General features: G+C 40.2%; 1 protein-coding gene across 2 annotated transcripts; it reads left to right on the forward strand.

Moving 5' to 3' along the window:
* Positions 1-318: 318 nt before the first annotated feature.
* Positions 319-26565, forward strand: pitpnb (phosphatidylinositol transfer protein, beta). Of its 2 annotated transcripts, XM_005944611.2 has the most exons (12): positions 319-397; positions 6206-6236; positions 7178-7323; positions 13534-13625; positions 14276-14283; positions 14971-15045; positions 15440-15523; positions 19285-19362; positions 19460-19564; positions 19948-20070; positions 20277-20363; positions 21941-26565. In XM_005944611.2, exons 1-11 carry the CDS (start codon positions 378-380, stop codon positions 20322-20324), a joined length of 810 nt encoding a protein of 269 aa, XP_005944673.1. In that variant the 5' UTR covers positions 319-377; the 3' UTR covers positions 20325-20363; positions 21941-26565. The 2 variants fall into 2 exon arrangements, with proteins under 2 accessions (XP_005944673.1, XP_042068949.1); XM_042213015.1 differs by lacking the exon at positions 20277-20363.
* The last annotated feature ends 735 nt before the right edge of the window (positions 26566-27300 follow it).

Here is a 27300-nt window from a genome sequence, read left to right on the forward strand (position 1 = left end):
CCTAATTGTGATATAAACCTACCAAAATTAGGTTTTAAAGTTTAGATCATGGAAAACAAATTGTCCACTAAGTACCCTGAGAGCAAACAGTGGTTTGTTAATTACTATACTTGTTTCTGCTCTTAGTTTTTTAATTCCAAAAACATGGCAAATAGTGAGTTGTATTTATGTATATTTCGCCATAATAAATATCACTGAACATATCATAGTAGTATATGACAAATTCATTAACACAGTGTTCAATGGAATACAGAGCTACAGTATTACATGAACAATGGTGTGGATGTTTCAGCCAATCAGATTTTTCCCGGAGGGCGGAACTGACTTGTTGATCGGGTGTCGATTACCACTGCGCAGCCGCAGCCCGTGTGACGAAGATGGTGCTCATCAAGGAATAGTGAGTGTGAAAATGTTTTTAAAAAATGTTTTTTTTAGTGCGTTTAGTGGGGTATTCAGATTGGTCCCACATTTGATTATTGAGAAGTACGCATGTGTGTTTCATTTAGCGTTGTCGTTCGCTGTATTTTACGCTCCTGTAGTCTGTAAAAAGCCAGCTTCTGAGCAGGTTGGATCAGGACGTGGATAACGGGACCCACCGGTCTTTTTAAGGCGTTGCTAGTACAAGCTACAGTTAGCTTCTGAGTTGTAGATGCAGAGGGGATAATTAGCTTCTTAATGAAAACGAGTTACATAAAAAGGCTGCACCGCTCACACATAAGCCTTTTGCACATTCAGCGAGTTAGTACTACTTTGACGGTTTGCTGTATTGCCAACGTGACTGCAGCTAGCCATGTAGCAGCGTGTTATATCTCTGAAATGCCGTTACGTTAAGCTTTGGTCCCGTGAGTGAGAGATTAAGGGTCCTTCTGTCGGATTTACCATTTATGCTAGCTGGCTAAGTTAGCTGTAGCGGCTAGCATGACAATTCTCTGACAACCGAGTTTATTTAAAAGTCCGCAATCAGCTGCTAGTACAACTCATTGTTAAAGCAGAAGAGAGCTTATTGTTAGGAAATAGTTATGCAGGGTTTATTGTCTGTACTCCCCCGTACCATACGTCAGCTATACCTACAAGCTAGCATGGGGTTATGGAAGAACTAACTACTTTGCTGTTAGTTTGTTGCGCTAGTGGTATAAAGTTAACCCTCTAAAACTGGGCAGCTAACACGAACATTATATTAATGATGCGTAATTGTTAAAACAGTTACTCTTAATATTTCTGCCCATCAATCGGGTGGATTGAAACTATGCAGTGGACGTTTTCATTCTTTCTTATTAAATCTAGCATTCACTGCGTGGCTAACCTGTGTAGCCTACATATAACGGGAGGCTACCTGTTGTTAGGGGATAGCACAGAATGGGTTCGATTCCATACAGTACTTCAGTATCAGAGCCAGGACTATTAATATCTATAAAAATTGTTGGTTAAAAGCAACTAACGTAGTCTCATAAATAAATAGTCTAAATAAATAAATAAACTTGACTAGTCTCACGGAGGGAGAAACAAATATACTGGTTACTGAAATTAATCTTTCATTAATGGCTTATATCTCAATATATTTAAAAAATTCCTAAACATAAGCTTGTGTTGTTACTGGTTAATCACGTATTATAAAATTCTGAACTGATTGTAGTATGTATCTTCTTTTCTTTTTGTTGCTGGATAATGCGATTTTAAATAATTTAAGATTTTTCGTTTAAAAACAAAAACAAAACAACCTTACAGCTTTAATGTCTTTCAGCCTTTCATGACACTGAACATTTAGCCCATGCAAAATTGGTGTGATGCAAAAAATAACTGTAAGCCACTGCCACTGGTAAATGTGTGGTACTTTTGATGTTAGACTTGATAGAATTGAGTCACAGATGACTAATATTAATGCTGTAAGGCTGACCTTACATTTTGATATGTTACACTGGGCTGGTTTAGCCCACTGCCACGTGTGTGATTGTATACGTTGAACATGAGCATTTATTATGATGTTTTTATGTCAGGCATAATTACTTTCTTAGTACAACCGATTTTCGGTACTAAATAATACTATTTATAAAGCAGCTTTGGTGCAGTTATTTCAATTGACTGTGTGAAAAATGTGCAATGTTGGATTTAACGGCACATGTAGCAGTTCTTCCTTTGCTCAAGAATCTGGTTAGGCCCTCTATTCCTTAGCAGAGCAAGGACTACCTTCTGCAGCTACATTCCCAGACAGTTGCACTGGAGAAGCAGCTGAAATATATAGATGATCAGCAAATACAATTTGCTGAAATTTCAAAGCGATAGTTAAGGGATGTGCATGTGCATATGAATACAGAGCTTTCAGACTGTGGGAAAAAATGGTAGAATGAATTTCCACTTAGGATGAAAAGATGCCTGTTGTATCACTGTAGGACCACTGTAGAAATTGATTTTTTTTTAGTCATATTATTACATTTAAGAATCCTGACATTTTAAGGGATTCTACATGAATATTTAACTGACTATTACTAATTCATTCTATAACTAATCAATTCATTTACTCATTATTTTAGCTATAAATTTACATTGTTATTTGTTGTAGCAAGAGAAACAAATAAAGCTGCTTATAATTCAAACTTTAAAGGTTGTGTCTGAGCACCAGAGTACTTGTACTGCATTTGTCTGTGATGTCTGAAATTCAAGCATGTCTTCACAAGCCAGTTTGGCCTTTGGCCTTTTTAACCCAAGAAGGTCATTTTCAGTGTAGACCACAGGTGTTGAACTCCAGACCTCGAGGGCCGGTGTCCTGCAGGTTTTAGATGTGTCCTTGATCCAACACAGCTGATTTAAATTGCTAAATTACCTCCTCAACATGTTTTGAAGTTCTCCTGAGGCCTGGTAATGAACTAATCATTTGATTCAGGTGTGTTGACCCAGGGTGATATCTAAAACCTTGAGGCCTGGAGTTCGACACCGCTGGTGTAGACCTTTTCGCTGCCATTATTTTTTACACATAGTGAGTATTAGTCAATGTAAATACAGTTTGGGGTTATGATTGTTCTTTGACACTAAATGCTGAAGATTTAAATATATGTTGTAATGTATTGATTATTGATGTACTGACAAAAACTAGGTGAAAATGAGCAAATAAGTCACCTTTAATGATTGCCAGTGACACAACTTTTTGTACCTTTGAAAATTGCATGCATTATGCAAATTATGTAGATATTCTGAAGTATAATATTGTGTAGCACACAGTAGTGTTTATATACAGTAGACATTGAGTACACAAGAGAACACACACTTGATCAACCAGTAGATGTTTAGGTAAAGGGTGGGGTGCTAACTCTGCCAGTCTAGGAGTATTTTTTATTAATGAGGACATGAAGATCTAAGCAAGAAAGAATTCGTTACTGTCTGTTTGGTGATTTCCTTCATTTTGTAATTAAGCTGCAATATGCATATAATAGTTCAGGTCTAGTAGCTCTTATTTTAATACGTTTAAGGTTAACACTAGAACTACTACTACTAAATTGTCTTGAAACAGTAGGTTTGTCAAATCTAGTTTTTAAAAGGTAACTATTTAAGTTTCAATTTTAGTGGGGATTACAGCTTAATAGATACACAATATCTGATGGTAATTTGGGGGGGTTTAATGATTTCTTACAACTCTTCTTTAGCTAAGATGAAATGATTGTACAGAATGTATCTTTTATTGGCTTTAAAAAACAGTAACTGGTTGCAGAAGTTTGAAATTATTTTGGATTTTTACTAATGCATTCAATATTTTATTAAATGTCCCTTAGCCAACTGCACCTTGAAAGATGTTTTTGGTAGGCGTTAACAAGCATCTAGCATGAAATTGGCTGAATATTTGATCACAAGTTTTGATTTATTGAACCACTTGGGAAAGTGGTTACACATCTGAATAATTTATACTCATGTACAGTTGACCCAAACACGACAGGAAGGTTAAACTGATTTGCAGTTGTTTAGAAATGGCTCATTAAGATTCTGGAATGGACTGTCCAAGCTCCAACCTCATGCCTAACTTGTGAACTATGCCTAAAAGCTGGATGAAACAAACTAATTTAAATGAAACCATTTCTGAGAGTGGCCAGATATCCAGCCAGAAACTTGTTGATGGCTACCAAAAGCATTTGGCCAAGGTCCAATTTGCTAAGGGACATTGAACCGAGTATTAGTGTGGGTGTATGTATGCACTTGAGCCTGTATGTATTTTTTGATCCTGGGTGGGTTAGAGAAAATGCAAAAATAAATTCAAACTTGTGGAACCAATTCTTGTTTCTTTTTTTAGTACAAGTTTCTAGGCAACCTGGCATGCTGCCATTGTTGTTTGATATTAATTTCTATGGGGTTAAATGTCATTTTCATTGGTTCTAGGTCCCACATACCCCAAAATTAATCATATGACCCCCAGTCCCCCCAAAAAACAACAACAATAGAAAAAGTCATTAAATATGAGATGTTTTTTTGAATGCCTACTATAACAGATTTCATCAAGTGACAGCCTGTAACTTGAAGCCAACTTGAGTCATTAGAAATAGTTTGTGTTTTATCCTGATCATTGTCTCTCTGTGCTGCACTTTTAACCCCCATCTATTGTCATCAACCTGCTGGGCAGGCGGTCAATACAGACACCCAAGTTTATGAATGCAATAACTCGAGAACAAAGTGGCATAGGAGTTTTAAATTGATACCATAGGTGTATCTACCCATATGGAAAAGAAATAGTAAAAACTTACATGATTTACTCATGAAAGTGGCCACTTTCTCATTACTTTCATACATTGTTTTAGTAAGTATCCAAAACATACAAGTTTCATTATATAATTTTTCAAGGGATCTTATATCTGTTTTCACTCTTATATGCTTTTCATACAAGTTTCACACAAGACAGATACAAACTTTATAAGATTTATATATATCTTTTCCATATGGGTAGGGCTGTTCGATATAACGATATATATCGGATGATGATATAAAAACGTCTATCGTTTCATTTTACGCTATCGTTTGTTTCGTGGTGTCGCAAAATAAACTGTTTACGGCAATATTTTTTCATCGTTTTGATGGTCACTGTAGTGGCTATATTAATTTCTTAAAGTTCTCTCTTTCTCTTATATTTAATATAACCACAGTACTGACGGACAAGCGCCTGTTTTTATGCGATGTGGTTAGCAACAATGACGGTAACACCATCGCGTGTCTGCTTGTTTATGTTCCACATAAACCTTTCACAATAAAGCTCAAGATCCTGTTGAGACTTTTCAAAATAAACTGAATCACGTGAAAGAGCAGATTATTTACGGATGAGAAGTAAAAAAGAGCCGCCAGGTGCTAAAAAATAAACCTTAGAGTCAAACGTTAGAACAGGCTTTTCCCCGCAGCACCCTGTGTAATAAATACTCACAAAGAAAACGGCGGTCGTTACAACTTATGTCTAAAAATGTATAGTTTCATGCATCTGTTAAAACACTCGACTTCAGCTACATGACGCGCAGCTGGAAACACTTCCCGCAAGACGAGCTGCCCGAGAGTCACAGAATTTACAGAAAATGTTACATTTTTGTGATTTATATCGTTATCGACGATAGAATTCTTATATCGAGATATGAGATTTTGGTCATATCGCACAGCCCTAGGTGTATCTACTAAAAATATTGTACAAGTTAAAATCTCAGTGACCTCGACCTTAAGGTCACTGAGAGTTCTCTGTCATGTTTTCTGGAAATCTTGTATATGTGAACGTAGGATTTTGAAATTCGGACCATAGCTGCATCTGCTAGGTGCATCTGTTTCCCCTCACTTCGGAGGTTCTGGCAGCAGATGACCTGTTTCTTCGAAACAACGTTCCTCCTTCACACTGTTATCAAGTGCTTGCTCATAATTTTATCAGAAAACTATTGCTACTTAATAATTGGAGTTTAGCTACAGCCATATACTATACTCAGTTACTCACTGACGTGTTAACATTCAGACTGGTAAACATTTATAGCAAAAAATGTTTTTAAAGAAGCAAAATTTTAGGAATGTTGAACCATTTCATAAAAGTTTCTAGGCAGTGGCATCTGTCTCCTTACAACCATCCAAAAGAGTGTTTAATCCTTAACATTTGATCAGCTTGGTTCTATTTTAAAAATGGAATTTTATTCATATTTTATTCATATCTTTTATGTCTTTAACCTATTTGTTTCTCTCTTCCTTTCCTGTCATATCCTCCTTGCAGCCGTGTAGTGTTGCCAGTCTCTGTAGAAGAGGTGAGTATTATTGCCTACATGTTCTCTTAAAATATATATGGGCATATTATTTAAATTCACTGTGTTATTGTTGTACTTTGATAAAATAGAGGGAGTATTGTGTTTGTCTTACACAGAAAATGTTCATCCACGCTGACTTTAGTCTGAACCTCATATTAAGACAAAAAGCCTTTGTTAGAGACTACTGATGTTATTGGGACAGGCTGTGTGTTGCAGAGATCAGAGTTACGCTGGGGTGTAGACTCAACTTTTTGAACTGCATTCTGGCTGTTGACTTAACAGCAATGATGCTTTTATGCTCTTTTTTTTTGTGTGTGTGTGTAATCTCAAAACTAGACTTCTGTTTAGTCTTTAATAACCTTCACTTCTAATTGAGATTATTATTGGGATTCTACAAGAAATAATTGTTTTGTTGTGTTATTTTTTTCTCAACACAGTGAAGGATTTTCTATATGAGTCTGTTTGGGTCTTTTTATTAGTTTGTTACTGCTCGTATTGTGAAGCACATTGTGTCAAATAACCATTAATATCAGGATGGTGGACTTCATTAGGCATGCAAGTCCAAATAAAGGGACAAAGTTTTTTTGTTTTTTAAAGATAAAATGTACAAATATAAAGATGTTATTGGTGGGCTTGTAAAAATGTGTTTAAAACCTTTAAGTGTACAACTCAGTGACTGAAATGCTGTTTAAAATGTGGCTAGACTCTTGTAAACGAACGTGCAGCCCAACATTGCTTTTTTAATGTACATTAATACAGACAATTACTTCCTATGTTGGTTCTAGTTGCTGTTAGTGATACTCCATCTTTGCACTTATGTGCCTTCACAGGCTTCAAGGGCCCGCAAAGCCTTTCACAATCCTTCCAGTTAATCTAAGGATTTTTCACTGTAGTCAAAGCTGATTTCCACTCTGTCTTCTTTGTGTTCCCATTTCTTGCAGTATCAAGTAGGGCAACTGTACTCTGTGGCTGAGGCCAGCAAAAATGAGACAGGAGGAGGAGAAGGCATTGAAGTGCTGAAGAATGAACCCTATGAGAAGGATGGAGAGAAGGGACAGTACACACATAAAATATATCATCTAAAAAGGCAAGGCTTTGAAATTAATTTTCTTTCGTAGAGGAATGAAGGGGAAATTATAGGGTCCTCTATAAGAGACAATTAGTCTGACCTAATTACTTAAACACTCAATAAGGATGATTTGTTTGATTGACAGGCTCTGTATATGCAAAGTTCTTGTCTGTTCCTGGTTTCATCCAGTGTAACTGCTGCCTGCTTTACACTGTGTAGAGAGAGGTGCCAAATCAGTACCCCTGACCTAATTCTAATTTTAAAACCTAAAACCTACTCTTAACCCTCAAACAGGTGTTCCTCTCCTTCAGGGAACAGAAGTTATAGACATAACTATTCGTTCCCTTTCAGTTGATTCACTCGGTACAACACATAAGTATGGGACATATATACACGCCCCGCAGAGCAGCTACCGAACCGGAATCGGACCACCACCACCTTAGTGAGTGGTAGACCCAGCAGAAAGGACGAGCCACCGAAGGGGCTGTAACGGCCAACCAGTAAAACCACACAAAAGTGTGCGGTGATGCCCAACTAGCTGCCGCACAAATATCAGCTACAGGCACCCCTTTAAAAAGAGCCCATGAGGTCGCTATCCCCCTGGTAGAATGAGTTCTCAACCCCTGGGGCAAAGCAAGACCTTTGGTGCTGTAAGCCAGTAAGATAGCTTCTATCATCCAGTGGGACAGCCTCAGTTTAGACAGAGCTCTACCTCAAGTTGGATTAGCGAAGCAGACAAACAGCTGGTCACATAAACACACATTCTGAGTGCGCTCAATGTAGGTGCGTAGCACATGCACTGGACAAATGGAATGCATCCTCCTCTGCCCCTCAGATGCCAAAGGAGGGGAGCAAAAGCTCAGCAACTCAAACTCCATTGAGCTACAAGATGCAGGCATGATCTTGGGAAAATAGGCAGCATTTGGACGCAATACGACCATGTGGCCATCAGGAGAGAACTGTGTGCAGGAGGGATGCACAGACAGTGCATGAAGGTCACCCACTCGCTTTGCCGAATCCAAAGCGAGAAGTAATGCAGTCTTATATGAAAGAAATTTCATATCCACAGACTCAATGGGTTCACACGTGAGGCTTCAAAGGGCCTCCAGCACCAAAGACAAGTCCCAAGCAGGGACACTGGACTTAAGCACAGGTCTCAGCTAGCGAACTCCTTTCAGAAAATAATAATAATAATAATAATGGATTGGATTTATATAGCGCTTTTCGAGGCACCCAAAGCGCTTTACAATGCCACTATTCATTCACTCTCACATTCACACACTGGTGGAGGCAAGCTACGGTTGTAGCCACAGCTGCCCTGGGGCAGACTGACAGAAGCGAGGCTGCCATATCGCGCCATCGGCCCCTCTGGCCAACACCAGTAGGCAAGTAGGGTAAAGTGTCTTGCCCAAGGACACAACGACCAGGACAGAGAGCCCGGGATCGAACCGGCGACCTTCCGGTTACAGATGTATGGCAAGCGGATGTGCACCTGGTGTCACCCCGTCAAAGCCAATATGACAAGCAAATATAGCTGCTAAATAAACCTTAATTGTCAAAAATGAAAGGCCCTTATCCAGCAGCTCCTGCAGAATTCAAAACATCCACAATAGAGCACTGAAATGGGAGAGTGTGGCGGTCCTGGCACCATTGCTCGAAGGCTCGCCATTTGTAAGCTACAAGCCTCTAGTAGATGAGGCCCTAGCGCTCTGAATTGTCGCTATCACACTAGGTGGCAAACCCTTAGCAATCAAGTTTAACCTCTCAGCAGGTAAGCATGAAGGCGCCACAGATCGGGCGCGGATGAAACACTTCTCCTCCCGCCTGAGAGAGGAGTCCCTGCGGAGAGGAAGCTGCCAAGGACTCGCTGCTAGCAGGCTGATTATCTCTGCATACCACGACCTTGTGGGCCACCAAGGGGCCACTAGAATCAGAGAGAGAGACTGCCGACGCACTCTCTCTAGAACTGGAGATATCATTTCCACTGGGGGAAATGCATACAGGAGCACGTCTGGCCATTGGTGCGCTAGGCGTCCAAGCCCAAGGGTGCATCGTGGTCGATTATGGAGAAGAACAGGGGGCAGTGAGTATTTACCCTGGAAGCAAAAAGATCTATTTGCGCCTTGCCAAATAGATCCCAAATCTGAGCCACTATTAAAGGGTGTAACCTCCATTCTCTCACCAGAGGACCCCCCCTGGAGAGAAGGTCCGGCCCCAGGTTCAGGTGGCCCGGGACATGGGTGGCTCTTAGAGTCAGAAAATGAACACTGCACCATAACAGCAGAGAGCGAGACAGCGTCAACAGGGGAAGAGAGCGTGTACCCCCCTGCCTGTATGTAGGATACCACTGTTGAATTGTCCATCCTGACTAAGACATGCTGGCCCTCCAGGACTGGACGAAAATGTTTGAGAGCTAAGAACACTGCTAACAGCTCTAAGTGGTTGATGTGCAGCTCGCACTGGGCTGTCGACCAGATCCCTCTCACTGATGCACCCTCGTACAGCGCTCCCCACCCTCTTAGGGAAGCATCTGTGGACACCACCTTGCGAAACAACACCCTCCCAATCCGAGAGCCCTGATGCAGCAGCCCGGGCTCCCTCTAAGGACAGAGCGCTAGCATGCAAGACGCGATTACCGTCGGCCTCCTCCGGAGGAGACATGATGCACACAGGCGGTGAGAGAGAGTCCAGCGTTGAAATGCTCTCATCTTTAACAGTCCAAGTGGCACTACAGTGATCATAGATGCCATCATGCCCAACAAATGTAATATCTGGAAACGGAGTCTGCGTCCAAGCTGAAACTGAGCGAGGCAGCGATGAAACGCGGCCAGTTTGTGCTCCGACAAATATGCGTGGCTGGAAAGCAAGCATATTTCCAAACCGAGGAAAGAAATCTGCTGACTTGGGATAAGCGAGCTCTTTTGAAAGTTCACAGAGAACCCCAGTGTCTGAATGTGTGACAGAACCAGCGACAGCTGTGTCTCCGCCTGCTCTCTGGAGCAAGCTACGAGAGCCCAGTCATCTAGGTAGGTTAAGATGCGGATGCCTGTCTCTTTGAGGGGCACTAGCGCTGCCTCGGCACATTTCGCAAAGGTGTGAGGAACGAGTGACAGCCCGAACGACAGCACCCAGGTATTTGTAGGGCTACGTCCTTGAATGCAAACCCCAGAAACTGCCTGTGTTTCGGGTGTATAGCCACATGAAAATAAGCATCTGTTAGATCGATTCTTGCAAACCAATTTCCTAGGCCAACTGCACTCAAGAGCTGTCTGAGTGTTAGCATCTTGAACTTGTACGTTCGTAGATACGTGTTCAAGACTCGCAGGTTGAGGATGGGCCAAAGCCCTCCCCCTTTTTTCGGAACAACAAAATAACGGCTGTACCAACCTTTGTCTGTCTCCAAAGTAGGGACCACTCATCTTGCTCTTTTCTGCAATACAACTTTATTTCCTCTCTAAGTATCATGGCCGCTTCGGTGCCGACAGTCGTGTTTACTACTCTCCGGAAAAGAGGCGGCTTGACCCGGAACTACAACCGGTAACCCATGGCAATGGTTCGCAGCACTCACGGAGAGGGGCGCAAGCCCACCACTGAGGCAAGTGAGCAGCCAGCTGGCTGACCTGGCTCATTCTGCCTGCAGGCTGAGCATTTGTGATTGTTTGAGAATAAACAACACTCTTTATTGATTGTAATATGGGAACATGTACATTCATACATTTTGTTGGAGGCACCTTTCCTGGGGCACAACAATGAAAAACAGCTGGAACACTTGATGTGGTCACCTGAACATTTACAACTTGAGGCATTTTGTGTGCAGGGCGTTGTGCTTGGGAGACAGTGTTAGGAAAGTGCAGCGCCTTCTAGGGCTGACAACCTGAACAGAACTTAAGTGGCACCTCTTGGGCGGCAACAGAGGGGTAAGAGCAGCGTCTTCCTGCCGCTAGACCCCTCGAAACCACAGCTAGGAGGGCTGAGGCGTCTTCCTCCTGGGCGTCAGGTCCCGCCGGCGGTCCGAGGGTGGGCCTTTGTTCTAGGCCAACTGACGTGGAGCTCGGGGTGGAGGATGTGCCCCCGCTGGCGGCACACCCACTACAGCAGTGGGCGCCGGTCTCTTGCCAGTCGGCAGAGGAGCGGCGGGCCTGTGAGAGCTAGCTGCGGGCTTGGACTTCGCCTAATGGTAAATGGCCTGTATTTATACAGCGCTTTTCTAGTCCCTAAGGACCCCAAAGCACTTTACATATCCAGTCATCCACCCATTCACGCACACATTCACACACATAATGATGATGTTGCGCAGAGCTTCTGTCTGCTTCAGTCGAGTCTAGCCTGAATGGCTTCAAGTGAATGTCCGAATAACCTAGCCGCAGACACTGGTGCGTCCAGATATACAGCTCTGTCCCTATCCGAGACGTCAGAGAGGGTCAGCCACAGGTGCCTCTGCGCCACTACTGTCGATGCCATCCCTCTGCCCAGGGAGAGCACTGCACAGTGCAGAGGGTGTAATCCATGGCAACTCTGACCTCGTTAAGAAGAGGTGCCAGCGGTGCTGTCACCAGGAACCAGGCACATCGCCTGGTACGTCTGGAGCATGGTGACGGCTCCATAGGGGGTGGGTTAGCTAAGCCAGTCTCCTTGGTGCCGTCGCCCTCCATGCACTGTCCATAGCCGAGCACAGTGGGACAAACCTCTGTCTATCACACGCAGGTAGACAGAGGTTTGTCCCATGATGCCATTAGCTGGCAGACAAAGTATGGGAACATGGGAAGGCGGGTTTTGGTCGTTGCGGGCTCCGGAGGGAGGAAAAAGCCTGCCAATTGAACGGCTTCTGAGCTGTCGGAGGAGAGGGCCAGTCCAATTGCAGCTTTTCAGAAGCATGGCGAAACAGGGGAAAAAAAGAGAAGTGTCATCGTGCCCGACCGGCGCAGCAGCGGCGGCATATTGGGACGACAGTGAACACTCCTGCTTATCCTTCGACAAACCATCGATGTCCAGGCCGATGTCCAGCACATTATCGTCTTCCTGCATGGTTCCAGCTCGTCATCAGCTAACCCATCACCGTATTCCATGTGGTCAGCCCAGCTAATTGCGGGGACATCGACCGGATAATCCTCGTCTTCGGACTCTGATGAAGCCAGGGCTCCAGACTCGAAAAGGAAAAGGTCATGCCGTGCGACAGCCGTCCCTCCCAGCACATTTTCCACAAACGTCACCTGTCTTTCTGGGGTCGAGCGTCGACAAAACCCACAGGCTTCGGGCTCCATCAACGGTCTCCTAGCGTTGACGATCGTCAGGCAGACAGGGCAGGCATTGTGCTGGTCACTTTTGTGCAAAGAGAAATCACACCCCTGAGGACAGGGGCGAACAGAAGATTTCTGCTTTGCTCGCTTCGGTTTGGAGTCTATTCCAAACCGCAAAGCCAAACGCTGTACAGGAAAAACTCGAAATTAGCGCTCTGCGGGCAGCCTACACACCAACTGCGCACTGGAGGCTAACACCAACAGGGGCAGTTAAGCTAAGTTCAAGTCGGCAGACAACGGCGCTAACTAGCAGCAGCTAGCTAGACCAACTCAGCAGAGGTGTTCTCAGCGAGGTGAAGAACGTAAGAACTGAGGGATGACTGTGATGAAAGCGGCTATATGTGCAGGCGGGGCCATGCGTGTGTCATCACACGTCATCTGCCTTAAAGGTGTGAATAAAAGTTTCTTCAGCCAGGACACGCGAGGGTGTGATATCCAATACTTATGTGTTGTACCAAGTGAATCGACTGAAAGGGAACGTGAGAACTGGTCAAAAAGTTAAAATTTTTTATCACTTCAATAGTCTAAGACTAGATGTATATGTGTTAATTACTTTCGCGCTGCAAGTGATGCATTTAGGGGACTGTTTTTTTTCCCTTAGTTTAAATGAAAAGTCTAGTCCCTCAACTGAAAATAGATAAATTGTGCATAAAGGTTCAGGCTTTATGTCAGGTGTTTAAACTTATTTTGTCCACCGTCTGTATATTGTATGGTCTTTGTGATTATGTGATTACGGGAAATGGGTTTGGGTAAGAGCTCTAGACATGTACAGCATGAGAATTGATTAAATATTTCAGATAATAGCCATTTACAAACAGAGTTATTATTAGTTTTAAAGAGCGCAGTCGGCTCCCTGTTACAATGTTTTATGGCCTTTGAAAGACACAAGTTGGAAAGTATAAGGATTGTCTAATTTTCTCTTTCATAACAGTAAAGTCCCGGGTTACGTGAAGATGATTGCACCAGAAGGAGCATTAGTTTTTCACGAAAAGGCTTGGAATGCCTACCCATACTGTCGCACTAGTAAGTACACGCAGAAGTGTGCTTGTGTTATTTGAATTGCATTAATGATAAAATTATGGCGAGTAATTTGTCAGTGAGGAAATATGCAATTGATTCACTAGTAGATGCTAGTGACCAGTTACCCACAGCCCTTCCTATCTCATGTTTCCCTACCAGCTGGCTTGCCAGCCAGGCTGCAATTGTGGAAGTCCTCTGTATGATTCAGATGTTTTCCCCAGTATTTCCACCATCCTGGACTGCAGCTGACAACAGTAGACCTTTTGATTCAGAGATCCACTGCAAGTGGGAGAATCACTCTAACCAGAACTTGCAGCAGGTGGAAGGCTGATTCATCCGCTGCTATGACCAACTCATCGAGGCTGAGGAAGAAGGACTACCAGCTGCAGTCCGAGACAGGGAAATTTGAGAGATCCATAGAACAAGAGCCTCGTATTCCTCTATTATTTACTACAAAATACTTGGCAAATAAATTGTTTGCACAGAAGAAACTTAGACTTGTTATTATTTAATAGTTTTGATAGTGCACTTAGCCACTACAGAAATAGGCATTTTATAAATGCATTTCAAATAATACTAAAAATGTACAGTTTTTTGTTAATTATTTGATACTGATGCTCTTTTTTTTTTCTCCTTTCCTTTTTACTCTGCAGTTGTGACGGTGAGTTACTCATTACCTCTTTTTGGAGGTTTTTTTGTTGTTGTTAAAGGCCTAGTCCCACCAGAAAATCCACCCATTAGCCATTCCATGTCCTCTAGGACAGGAGGGGTCTAACACCAAGTTAGATGATCACAGCTCATTTTAATGCCAGGAAACTTCCACAAAGTTGAGTTTGATGTGACATCTTCCACTACCTGCTTCAAATCCTTTAACATAAAACTTAATCTACAATTTTCATTGACATATTTGTTTAATTTTTATAAGGCCAGTTTGCATTTGCATAAAGTAAACAGATATTACTTTATGTATGCAACAAATGCTCATCAGCGTATGCCACAAATATTTGATCCACTCTCTGTTCCTTGATATTTGCTTCTCTGTCCTTTTGATGTTTGAAGTTCAGAGCCCACTATTGCTTTACATTACTGGCAAGTTAACTAGCGTTACTAATATTAAAAATAGACCAGAGCTGAGTGGTATAGCATCACCAGTGTTGCTTTAGTCTGATTGGTTAATTGGATTTAGCTGCAGGTTTTACGTCTCACAACCTTCCATTCATAGTGTTGTTGGTACCAGCCAAGATCAGCTGTAACTGTCAGTGTAGGGGACCTGCCTGACTTCTGAGTGACAGCTTGTCATTGCTTCACTTCAACATATAAAGAATGTTATTTGTCTCCTACTTTTCAGAATGAGTACATGAAGGATGACTTCATGATTAAGATCGAGACCTGGCACAAACCTGACATGGGAACAGTAGAAAATGTAAGTGAAAAGGAATGCTGGGGGTATCCCAGCAGTGCATTGAAATTCTGTCAAATGAGAGGGGGAAGGAAAATCTATATAATATTGAGAAATGCTGGATAGTGCGGGTTGAAGTAAATGTTTAGACACCTGAGAAATGTCCATGATTTTTATGTCCCTATGTTGAGATACAGGCTCCTTTTTAAAAGCCACAAAACACAGGCTGGCCAGCCTTATGTTGATAAATCTTTCTGTCATACACTTGCATGATAGAAGGGTCCAAGTTAGAGTTTACACGGCAGTTTTGAATTTGCATGTGATTTGATTTAGACTCAACAAATTTGAATGAAAAACAAATGCCTCTTTTTCTCCCTGTTTTGCACTGAAATGTTTCCACTTTGTTTTCTTTATGCAGGTCCATGAACTGGATGAGCAGACGTGGAGGACTGTCGAAGTCGTACCCATAGATATTGCAAACAAAGAAGAAGTGGCCCCAGGGGTGAGTCTTGATTATGGATGATGTTTAATGAAGATCTCCTATAAGCCACACATTAAGAAGTTTAAATAAAAAAAAGTTTAATAGACCTGAATACAGGACAATATTTTTGCTGGAACACATTTCTAAAAAAAAAAAAGTGAGGGCTTTATGGGGGGTTTTTGTTTTGTTTTTTTAACTAGAAAATTATGTATTTACAGTTGCTTATGCAGGTAAAGCAGCTGTGCCTCAGGAGTTTGAGTGGGTCAGAAGGTTAGGGGCTTGATCCCTGGCTACTCTAGTCTGCATGTCAAAGTATCTTTGGGCAAAATGCTGAATTCAGAGTTTGCCTGTATGTATCCATTTTAGTGTGACTGTTTGTACATGTTAGAAGAGTGCTTGACTAAAGAATAAAAATCACTTATATGGATGTGTGTGTGATTGGGTGAATGAGACTTGTAAAAAGCTCTTTGAGTGTTCTTACAAGTCTTTGAGTATAAAAGCAGTACCAGTCCATATCTAATTTACAAAGCTTTGAATTAATTTGTTTTCAGCCTTAAGGCTGTTTTTTTTTTTTCACATTATTGTCCATGTGCTCTCCACCTCCACAGAAAGTAGGACTGTGGGAATTTAACCTACACAGGGGCTATGAGATGCTTTCGTGTATGGACCTTCGAGAGAAGGCAACAGAGTGATAGACTCTGCATAGTTTGAATGCTGATTGCTTTCAAAGGATATCTGAAAGGGACCCATCACAGGAGAGTAGGTCCATTAGGTGTCCATCAATACTCAGTTTCACTTCACTACAAAAATAAGTTCTTTAGCCTGTCTATGTCTACAACAAAATCAAATGTAAGGATCACCAAGAGCACAAACAGGACTATATTACCTGAGGGCTGTACTATGAAGATAGATTAGTTGGTTTGCCAGGTACCAAACTTTTTAGTGTCACAAAGGTGGTTCTCTTTTTACCTGGCTGGATCACCATGATAACATTAATTGGATTATCACATGCTCTGTGTTGTGATGATCAGCTCACCAGATAAAAGACTTTGTGCAGGATTTCCTTACTTACAGGTAGGGCAGGGCAATATGACCAAAAAAGTTTATCACGAGATATATATTTGAAAATTTGCGATAACGATATAACTTGACGATATAATTGATGCAAGACAAAATACTTTACAACTCCACAAAAAGAGGTGGTTTGGAACATGAAACTGCAGTAAAAAACAGTCAGATAAGTCTAACTTTACTCACACAATTTAATTATACACACACAATACGATAATATTATGTTGAAGTACAGTTGGTATCACTCCGCGAGGCTCCTCACTACGGTAGCCGTAATGCTCCGACAATCCATCAAGCGGTGCAGCTTCACAGCTTACCAAAGACTAAAACAGAGGCAAACATTTTTTTAAACAGATTTTTGAGCGCCGGACAAAAACCAAACCAGTTCCACACCACTGAAGTTGCACCACTTTTACAAACCAATTCTGTTTCATCTGTTTCATTCAACGATTTGCTTTTGCCCTTCTCATTCTCCGTCGCCGTCATGCTTTTTCCACCATGTGTGTATGAAAACAAAGGCTCTGCGCATACGTGTTTTATCCATATTCTATCGCGATATTTCATTTTCTTATCATTACCTAACATTATACCGGTATTACCATGAACAGTATAATATGGCCCAGCCCTACTTACAGGATTGTTGCATTTTGCCATTATATTTTCATAAACTTGAATAATAACAATAGTAATAACATTTGAGAAAGTGCTTTACAGTTTGAACACCTGGAGGCAACCACTGTTGTGAATTGGCACTTTATAAATAACTTGAATTTTATTGAATAAAATCACACATTAAAGACAAGTTTATATGTCCAAAAGTGCAAAAACACAGTCAAGCATATGGTTTTATATTCATTCCTGCATACACACTAACCTCTGTCATTAGCACTGAAAACAACTGAAAGAATAAGTACCAAAATATCTTGTTTTTGCTCTGTCATCTGTTATCTGATAACATTTGGAGTAACTGATTTGGAGTAAATTGTGCTCGCTTGATTCATTTTGTGCAGGAGAAGAGTCAAATTATGTTCAAAGCTACACAGCTACACAGCTACACAGCAAAATCTCCAGTGTTAAATTAACACTAGAGAGTGTCTATATGGGTCCACACCTCTGAGTGTTAAATACAACACTGAGTGTTAAATTAACACTTTTGACAGTGTTATATGTTTAAAAGTAACCTAGTCAGTTTTGAAGATTAACAATGGCTAACACTGAGTAGTGCTGATTTTCTAACACTGGAAAATAACTCAAAATGTTAGAAATATTCCAGTGTTAGAAAACCAGCACTGCTCAGTGTTAGCCATTGTTAATCTTCAAAACTGACTAGGTTACTTTTAACACTGTCAACGTGGCCTCACAAAATTATCATGACCACAACGACCGTGGATGGACATTGCTGCTCAATCACAGCTGCCTGATCAATGTTTTTCATTAGCAATTTAGCAAAGTTGATGGTGGCGGTGTGCGTGTCTGTGTGAGTGAAAGACAGAGGGAGAAAAAGGGAGAGCGAGCGACAGATTTTCTGTTATAACCTCCATGTTATGGACGCACAGTGTCTGTCTAACCCCTGCGAGTCAATCGTGCAGTTTGAGTAGAAGCTGAATAACGCGACTGAAAAAAATCGCAGTGTATGTCCAGCTTAAAATGTTCCTGTTAAAATTCCTAATTCTGCTATCACAGTATCCCAGCAGATGGTTTTATTATTTTCTCCCTGCATAATCTATTCATTTGTCTTTTGTGTGACTATGATCTATGTCTTTTGCTTCTGTCGATTTAACATTTTGTCACCGTCTGACTTGAAAGGAATGCCCTTATAGTTTGTGTTATTAAATAAACTATAAATCTGTCTTTTGGAGCAGCTCAGTAATCCATTGGGCCATCAGTTAGAACATAAGTCATTGTACTTCTGGTTGAAAATTTTAAAGGTGGTATTAAGGCATTGTCATTGAGGTGAGTCTCGATTGTCCCAGTGTTTCTTATACTGACTTCTGTAAAGTAATGACTTAAGTGGATCAGTGTGGAGGTCAAGGCTTAATCTAAATGTCCATCTGCTCCAGCTATTCGCCACACTTTCCCAACAAAGCTAATGGATTAAAACAGCACAGTAAACCTTGAGCTCAGGATTTAGGGCATGTAACAGAGATACGTTCTTGCTCTTCTTCAGTGTTACAGGCCATCCTGAACTCTGCTGAAAGGGTAGGCTGGATTCAGTGTGACTGAGACAGCAAGATTTAGGGCATGTAACAGAGAGAGAGAGATTGTTGCTCTTCGTCAGTGTTGATATATTGGCAGGGTGATATAGCGGCCTATATTGGCAGTTTAACTGATATATTTGTGTCTGGATTTATGACCAAGAAATGAAAATTAAAAATGTAAAAAAGAGACAGGAACAGCACCCTTTAATACTCAGTGTTGATATTCCATAGTTTATCCACTAGAGGGGACTCTGCATCTTCTTTGTTGACAACACATTTGGGACACCACAAACAGAACAACCAGCTAGCAACGTTTGGTAGAGGGTAAAGAAGTAATTTCAGGGATATCAGATTTTTAATCGCCAAATATCACATTGGTCCGAAAAATCGTTGGGCTCTAGTCTGTGTAGTATCTGCAGTCTTCAAAGAATCGTGCCTTCTCTGTGCTCCTGCAGCAGACAAGTTGATGTTCTTCAACATTTAAAGATTTCTTTTTCTTTGACTCTCCTGCAGGACTATAAGCCAGAAGAAGACCCTGCGCTTTTTCACTCAGCCAAAACAGACAGAGGACCTTTAGGCCCTGAATGGAAGGTACCAGACATGGACACAGAATCTTGCTCATTTTTGTCCTTTGTTTCTTAATCCTAATCCTGTTTTTATTTATGCTTTTCCTGTGTGCTCTTTGCAGAGTGAGCTGAAGGCAGATTGTCCTTACATGTGTGCATACAAACTGGTCACTGTCAAGTTCAAATGGTGGGGTCTGCAGACCAAAGTGGAAAACTTCATCCACAGGGTAACATATTCTCTCCTCTCTTATCAGATAAAGGAGAAGTCTTATATAGTCTTTAAGTATTTTAAGGTCACTGAGGTACACTACTTTCTTTTTCTTTCTTTCTTTTTTTTTTTTTTAAAAAACATTTAACTTTTTTAGTGTTTTTATTGTCATGATGAGCTTTTCAATTTATGTCCTGTCTTTGCATGCTAGAGTTGAGTGTGGCTTGTGTTTTACACAAGTGTGATGAATGTGACATAAAGACATGAAGGAAACAAATCTTTCTTGCTGTTGGTCACTAAAGCACTTCTGTATTTTGGAAAATCTGTCTTTATTTCAGCTGCTGTACAACCTTTATGGTATTCTTATTTTTTTTCATTTAAATTTCTGTCTGTTTTCCACAGCAAGAAAAGCGTATTTTCACCAACTTCCACCGCCAGTTGTTCTGTTGGATTGACAAATGGGTGGGTTTGACCATGGAGGACATCAGGCGGATGGAAGAGGAGACTCAAAAAGAGCTTGAGGAGGTAATTAACTCAAACAGAATCCAATCTGAAATAACTGTCCTTGTCTCGGGGTAGTTTAAAGTTGAAATTACATACAGTTGTCTCCATATTTAGAAATGTTTGGAAATCTGTGGTAATGGTTTGAAATATTTGACCGGGCTATTGGAGAAGACACAACATGATTCATGTTCGCGATTTAACCCTTTTGCTCCTGAATTTCACATTAGATGCGTCAGAAAGGAGATGTTCGAGGCACCTGTGCCACAGATGAGTAGAACCCCGTTGCTGTAGGTCTGACACTAGAGGCAGGCTGAGTAAGTTTCATCATGAGTGATGGTTACACTGCATGGATCAGTCTCCACTCCATGGCTTCAGGCTGCTGTCGTCCTGCTGTTTTTAACCTATATCTGGAACCATCCAGTGTTCTCTTGTCTCTTACACTTTATATCCCAGTGTCATTTTTTTCATTCTGACCTTCCTCTCCTTTTATCCCTTTATCTCCTTTATTTCCTATTTTTATTTTTATTTCTTTAAATGTGTGGATTTCAGTTCTTAATTATTTTTTTGTATTCATGACAATCAAAACTAGAATGAGCGTTAAGGCTGTCGATGAGGATTCTTAATTATATTCAGCAGCACTACCAGGGGCAGTAGGTACCTCTGAGGGACATATCCACCTACCTGGTAAAGCCAGCTATACCAGGTAGACGGATATGTCCCTCGCAGAGAAAAAGCATGTTGTAATTATGGAATATAAGTAGGCTGCTGTCAGCTGAAAAAAGGCAAAACATATTAATAATGTTTGAGGGTTTTTCTTCTATTCAGTAATTTTATGTTTTATGACACTTAATAACAGCAGCCTAATTACATATATTAGCTAGCTTAATGGTTGTAGTTTTTCTTCAAAATAAAACTCTCAAATGCTTAGACCCAATGGGAGTGTATTTAGGTCTGAAATAATTTAACAGCAACCGCGTGGTAATGATGGCAGAGTGTTCACAAGCCAACTCCACAAAGACAGATTTACAGTCCTCTCTTAGGCAGTTTTTCAGATTGAATTGAATTTAATCTTTTTTAATCAAATATTCGTATTTTAAACACTTTAATCTAATTATTTGGCATATTTTGTAATGTGTTAGTGGGTGGGATGTATTTTTAAGACATATTTCTGTTGAAATTGACACACCTACTATACAAGTAATTATGTCTCTGAATGTAATGCAATATAATTTGAACCTCTGTGGATGGGGGTAACGAAAGGTAATAAGTGAAAGTTATAAGTAAAAGAGGGTTTGCAACAAATTCATGTAAGACAGAGATTCTTCTCAATATCTCACTCGTCTCTGCTCAAGTGATATGACCAATACATTTTAAACATTGTATGTAAAAACCTTCAGTGATAAGCTAAGGAATAGGATTGTGATCATTTTCATTTTCCCCCTCCTGCCTGCTACTGTTTGTCATTTTCGCTCACGTTTTAAGATTTTCTTTCAGCTCCCACACCTTCATGTCAGGCACTTTCATTTTTCCTCCTCATGTTTTGTGTTTGTGATGCTTATTGTTGGTTTTTTTCTTTGATTTTTGGAAGTCGGCTGCATGCACATTGCTCTTTACTAACAGACTTAAAACATCAACAGTTTGGCAAAGAGAATTCTTTTGTGTTTGGCTTAGCCATATGTCAGTTTTCTGCCTCTCATTTAGGTCTAGTTTGTGTACATTGAACTAAAATATGTAAAACTAAAGTGGGGCAAAATGTTCATTTTTAATGTTATCTGTGTTTAAAAAAACAAAAAAAACCAAACAGTTGTTTAAAAAAACAGTTTAAGCATCACTTGACTTTTTCCACACATTCAACACACAAGCTGACTACTGCCTTTTCTTTTTCATTCAGCTGCGTAAAACAGGTCAGATTCGAGGCACCAGTGCTGCTCATGAGCAGTGAGGCAAATCAACCAAACCCTGTCACGATGATGTCATCAGAGACATGTCCACCACGCTGAGGAAATGGCCCTGATTGTCGCCTCTTCGCTTCCTGTCTCACATGATTCATTGGGGGGTTTGAAATGATTGGTTAACAGTACTGTACAGATCCTACCCCCAGTCACAAGCCTCCTGTTCACTCAGAGAAGAAAAAAAAAACAAAAAAAAAAAACAAAAAAAGAACAAAACAAAAAAAAAGGTTTTGCATTCATATAAAAAGAAAAAAAAAACTTTGCACAGATCGTAAATTGCCTGATATGTAATTGTTAGTTGATTATTCCAATGGGCTTTGTTTTTATCCAGGTGTGTAAATGGTGACTCACAAAGTCAAGCCTTTTAAATTCATTAGAATGTTTTTAGCTACACGTTCCCACACAAATTTCTATGAGATGATTGAAGCAGGTATCAGACAATTGAATTCCCCACGTTCTCCTTGTATTATAACTGTCTGTCTCTACTTTAAACCTCGTCTCTCCCCTCAGTATTGTCGATATACTTGTCCTGGTAAAAGGTTTTTCTCGATTCTCTGCCCTTGTTCCACTGGCCCACTATGTCTGGCTTTTTTTTTCTTTATTTTGAATTCTCAGGCAGATCCATGCCTATTTTTTATGGTTTAAAAGCAAAGATAATGCTCATGCATGATGGGTAATTTATTTTTGCCCACCCCTTTCTTCGACACAAGTGCATGTGGACAACAGCAACTCCTCACTTTTAAACTGTCGCTGCATGTCTACTGTCACTGCAGTGCGTGTTGTGTGTGTTGTTTAGAGGGCAAGTCAGTACCCTCCACGAGAGTATGTACTTTACACCTCTGTGTTGGCGTACGCATCTGTGTGCTTGTTTATTTTTAACTGCCTTCACTCTTAAAACTGTCAGTCTGGGGACTGAGATGGTTAACATTCAGCATAAGATCAAGGCTTCTGAGTGCTCTCACACCACCAGCAGCCTCTTGAACTTTGCCTCATGCTGTCGCTGCATGGCCTTTCTCCTTGGCTAGGGCTTTAACTGGAGGACTGTCAAACCTCCCCAAAAGCTTCTTCTTTTTTTTTTATTTTTTTATTTTCTGTTTTAGATTTAAATGAGGATGAGAGTCTGTGCACTGCTGCGTGCATGAATCAAGGTAGTTTTTTGTTTGTTTGTTTTTTAAATATCTTTCTCAAACGACTGTTTCCACTCTACTGACAGAACAAATGGGTCCAGGCAGATCTGCCATGTTTGTTACAGATGTGGATTAGCTTAGTTTTTTTGTTTGTCCACCCACACACACAATTACTTTTTTTTTTTTTAAAGCTTTTCACCTAAGTTAACTAACTACAAGAAAGTAGTATAGTATGAGGTCGCACTGCAAATTTGACTCTTGCAGTGAGCTAGTCAGAGCCTCATCTAGAAAATGGGTTGATCACTTTCCTCTGTCACAAACTTTTTTTTCTGGCTCCTCGGACTTGAGGTCAGAGCAGTGTATCACAGCACGGGCTGAGTTTTTTTTATATATATATTGAAGTTAACACAGATCAGGTCAGGCTCAATGTAAAATATTTAGGATGTTTTTTATGATCATGACGTAGTTTGGTTAAGGCTTTTGATCAGTTGTGTGTGTGTGTGTGTGTGTGTGTGTGTGTGTGTGTGTGTGTGTGTGTGTGTGTGTGTGTGTGTGTGTGTGTGTGTCTCAGAATTTGTAGGTTTTGATAGAACCTATCTCTGTGTGTTTTTGTTTAACAGGTAAAAGAGAGCCTTTAAGTGTACTTTATAAAAGGCCCGATTTTACAGATAAAGCGCTCATCAGCATTGTCAGGTTTATCATTTAATACTGTACTGCTACAAGTAACTCTAAGGAAGTTGGAATGTCAGTGGAGCACATAACAGCTTTGTGGATAGCATGCTGCTAAAGCAGAGCAAACTGTTCACGTGTTGAACTGTACCTCATCCATGCTTATGAATGTACAGCTACACAGATAAAGGGATAGATTTTACAGGATGTTAATAACTCCGGGAGCACTGACATGTTTCACACCTGTACAAGCATGACATGGACCTGTTATATCACCAGTACGAGGACAAATAGGTTTAACAAAACAGCTAATTTGCATGCTCTTTTTTTTTTTTTCCTTTAGATTTTTTTTCTCTCTGTTTGATCTCTTGATGCTTTTAAGAAACTCTTGAATTGCATCACACAAGAAGGAAGTGGCCTCTCCCAAAATCCAGCTCCATTCAGCTTGACCTCTGAATTATATGACGAGGAGTGAAAAGCCTGAGTTTGATGACGGGAGTCGCCTTTTGTAGCATTACCAGTGATGCCAGGTATGACTGTGAGGGGAGGGATAGAAGCTTAGGGAACAGATGGAGTCAAAAATACTGTTTTCTTTATTGTAATCATGAAAAAGCATCTGCAAAATCTACTGTTGTTTTTTTTCCTGTTTTCTTTTTGTTTGTTTTGAAAGACAAAGATTCACAGTGTATTCAGTCTTTTCTTTTCTGATAAGGCAAAATTCAGGGGAATTAGTAGTGAATGTAATAAAAATTAGTTCTTTTTTCCCGCAGCGTCCAAGCTGTGACAGAAGGTCTAGACAATGGAACATAACAAAATATCTAATAAATTTCAAAAAATAAGCAAATCAGTTCTGTTTATGAATCATTTGTGTGTTTATTTGTGGGGATGATATTCCCTTTTATTATGCTTTTTTTAAGCTTGCCATACAATAGATTTTGCATATCTAATCAATTCAGTTGGCCAATCAAGAACATAGACTTTAAGATAAGATGGAAATTGTTGACCTGAAAAGGGTAAGCCAGTCCAGAACATAAACACCTGAAATGGCCTACAGGGAGTAACTGATTAAAAAACTGTCCAGTAGAATAAAGTCTATCAGAAAACAGCGTTTCTGGTGTTGGATTGTATCACCAAACATTTTTGATCAATTTATGATCTCAGTTGCTGGTTTAAAGTTTTACTGTTTATTTTGTAAATTCTGGTTCCCATTAGAGTCAAAAAGGATGATAAAGCAAGGTTTAGGGCAGGGCTAACTTGTCATTTACACGTTTCTACCATATGGAATCCACCTCTCTCATCAAGTCAGGTTAAAAAAAGATGATTAGCATTGAAGTTTGGAAAACAGGCATTAACAATAAGGTGATGTCACAGTTGCTATGGTGTATGATCAAGACATCTTATAAATGGTTAAATAAGATGTATTGCAAAGAATTCAGGGTTGTTGTTTTTTTCATTTTGTTAGACTAAACTGGCAAGTTCACCAATTTAGAATTGTACAAAATGAAAAAGGCGTCTGAAACCTTTCTCCATTCAATGATGAATGCTTATATTAAACATGATCATAGTCTTAAATAATAGTTAGTGTTTGCTGCTGTGGGCCAAAAGCCAACATAAACTTTGACGTTAATATATATATGCTTCATGCATGTATCATTTGGCAGAGTTATAACACAAAATGTAGATTGTAAATATAGATAATGGATAGTAAATCGGAGTTCCTGACATAACTGCCATTTACTAGTAGTCACTAGTGATTCGTGCAATTCGTGCATGGAGGGTTTCACCCCAAATCCAGCACCCTGAGACTAGGCTAAGCGGAAGGAAGGAGGCCAAGGACCAGTGAGTGTCATAGCCACTATTTCAAAGCCTTGCTTTAAAATTGCCTCTTTATTTAGCACATGTGGTGAGGAGCCTAGAGTTTCCAACGCGTTAAGTACAAATCTGTTATTACAAGAGACTCACAGGCCTGTGACAGGTTTGAATGAACTTAAAACACCTGAGTTTCCTAATGTGTTTTCAGCCTGTTATAATTCTAGACAAAGAGGAGTAGCAATTTTAATACATAAAAATATTAATTTCACAATATTCGACATAGTTATAGATCCAGAGGGCAGATTCATAATCGTTAAACTATCTGTGCTTAACCAAGAGCTATGTATTGCAAGTATATATGGTCCAAATGTTGATGACCCCTCATTCTTCCACGGATTTTTTAGTACACTCTGCGAACACCTAGATTGCACAATTGTTCTTGGGGGCGACCTCAACCTGGGGCTAAGTGAAGAAATGGGTAGGCTCAATACAGCAGGAACTCGGCACAATTGGCAGTCCACAAATATAATCAAACAGTATATGAGCGACTTTGGTCTTTGCGATGCTTGGCGCTCCCTTCACCCCAACAGTAAGGAATATACTTTTTTTTCCTTTCTCGCATGTTGATCACTCCTACTCCCGTCTGGATTATCTCCTAGTCAGCAGCTCACTGCTGAGTGACATCTCAGACACTGAGATTCACCCTATAGCTCTCAGCGATCATGCTCCTGTATCTTTAACACTAATACACAAGAAGAATACTACGTCAAGTAAAAACTGGAGATTTAATACATCACTACTCAAAGATGAAGAGTTTATCCATATACTTTAAAAAAGAATGGACTCTATATTTAGGCTATAATGACATTCCTGGAATATCAGCATCTGTCCTCTGGGAAGCAGGGAAAGCTGTGATGAGAGGTAAAATAATTTCTTTCTCATCACATAAGAAGAAACCAAAAATGTTCAGGAACTAGAAAAAAACATCAAACCCTTAGAAAAAGCCTATGTGTCACACCAAGATCAAGAAATATTGAACAAAATACACAAAACTAGAATTAAATGAAATTATTAATAAAAAAGACTAAATTCTTAGTACAAAGACTTCCTGCAAAATTCTGAACACGGTAACAAATCCGGACAATTTCTAGCTAACCAGTTAAAAATCACTAAAGAAAAAACAACCATATGTGCTGTTAAAGGTTTATCTGGGAATACAATATATGGCCTTATAAAAATAAACAAAATTTTTAGAGATTTCTATGAAATTTTATATACACCACAAATAAACTCATCTAAAAACGAAATTGATCAAATTCTCGACAACGTAACTCTTCCAAAATTATTAGACACCCAAGCAATGGCACTGGATTCACCACTGATGCCAGGTGAACTCCAGGAAGCCCTGATAAGTATGCCCAATAATAAGGCTCCAGGTCCAGACGGCTTTCCAGCAGAATTTTACAAAGAATTCTGGACGATTCTGGCACCAATTTTCACAGAATGTTGCAGGAAATCAAAGAAAATGGCAGACTACCACCAAAGATAAATTCTGCAAATATTAGTCTCTTACTAAAACCAGGCAAAGACCCTGTATTTCCTGCAAGCTATCGTCTAATATCCCTTATTAATGTAGACCTTAAAATAATCTGCAAAGCTCTCTCAAAGAGATTAGAGAAAATAAGCCCCCC

Source organism: Haplochromis burtoni, unplaced genomic scaffold (assembly GCF_018398535.1).
Source record: "Haplochromis burtoni strain Fernald_Lab_line unplaced genomic scaffold, NCSU_Asbu1 Contig_407, whole genome shotgun sequence".
Classification (NCBI taxonomy): Eukaryota; Metazoa; Chordata; class Actinopteri; order Cichliformes; family Cichlidae; genus Haplochromis; species Haplochromis burtoni.

Excerpts from the sequence above, each read along its gene's own strand:
- pitpnb (XM_042213015.1), top strand. The coding sequence starts at position 378 with ATGGTGCTCATCAAGGAATA. Across the intron at positions 7,324-13,533 it reads AAAATATATCATCTAAAAAG|TAAAGTCCCGGGTTACGTGA; the intron begins GCAAGGCTTTGA and ends CTTTCATAACAG. Across the intron at positions 20,071-21,940 it reads CTCAAAAAGAGCTTGAGGAG|CTGCGTAAAACAGGTCAGAT; the intron begins GTAATTAACTCA and ends TTTTTCATTCAG.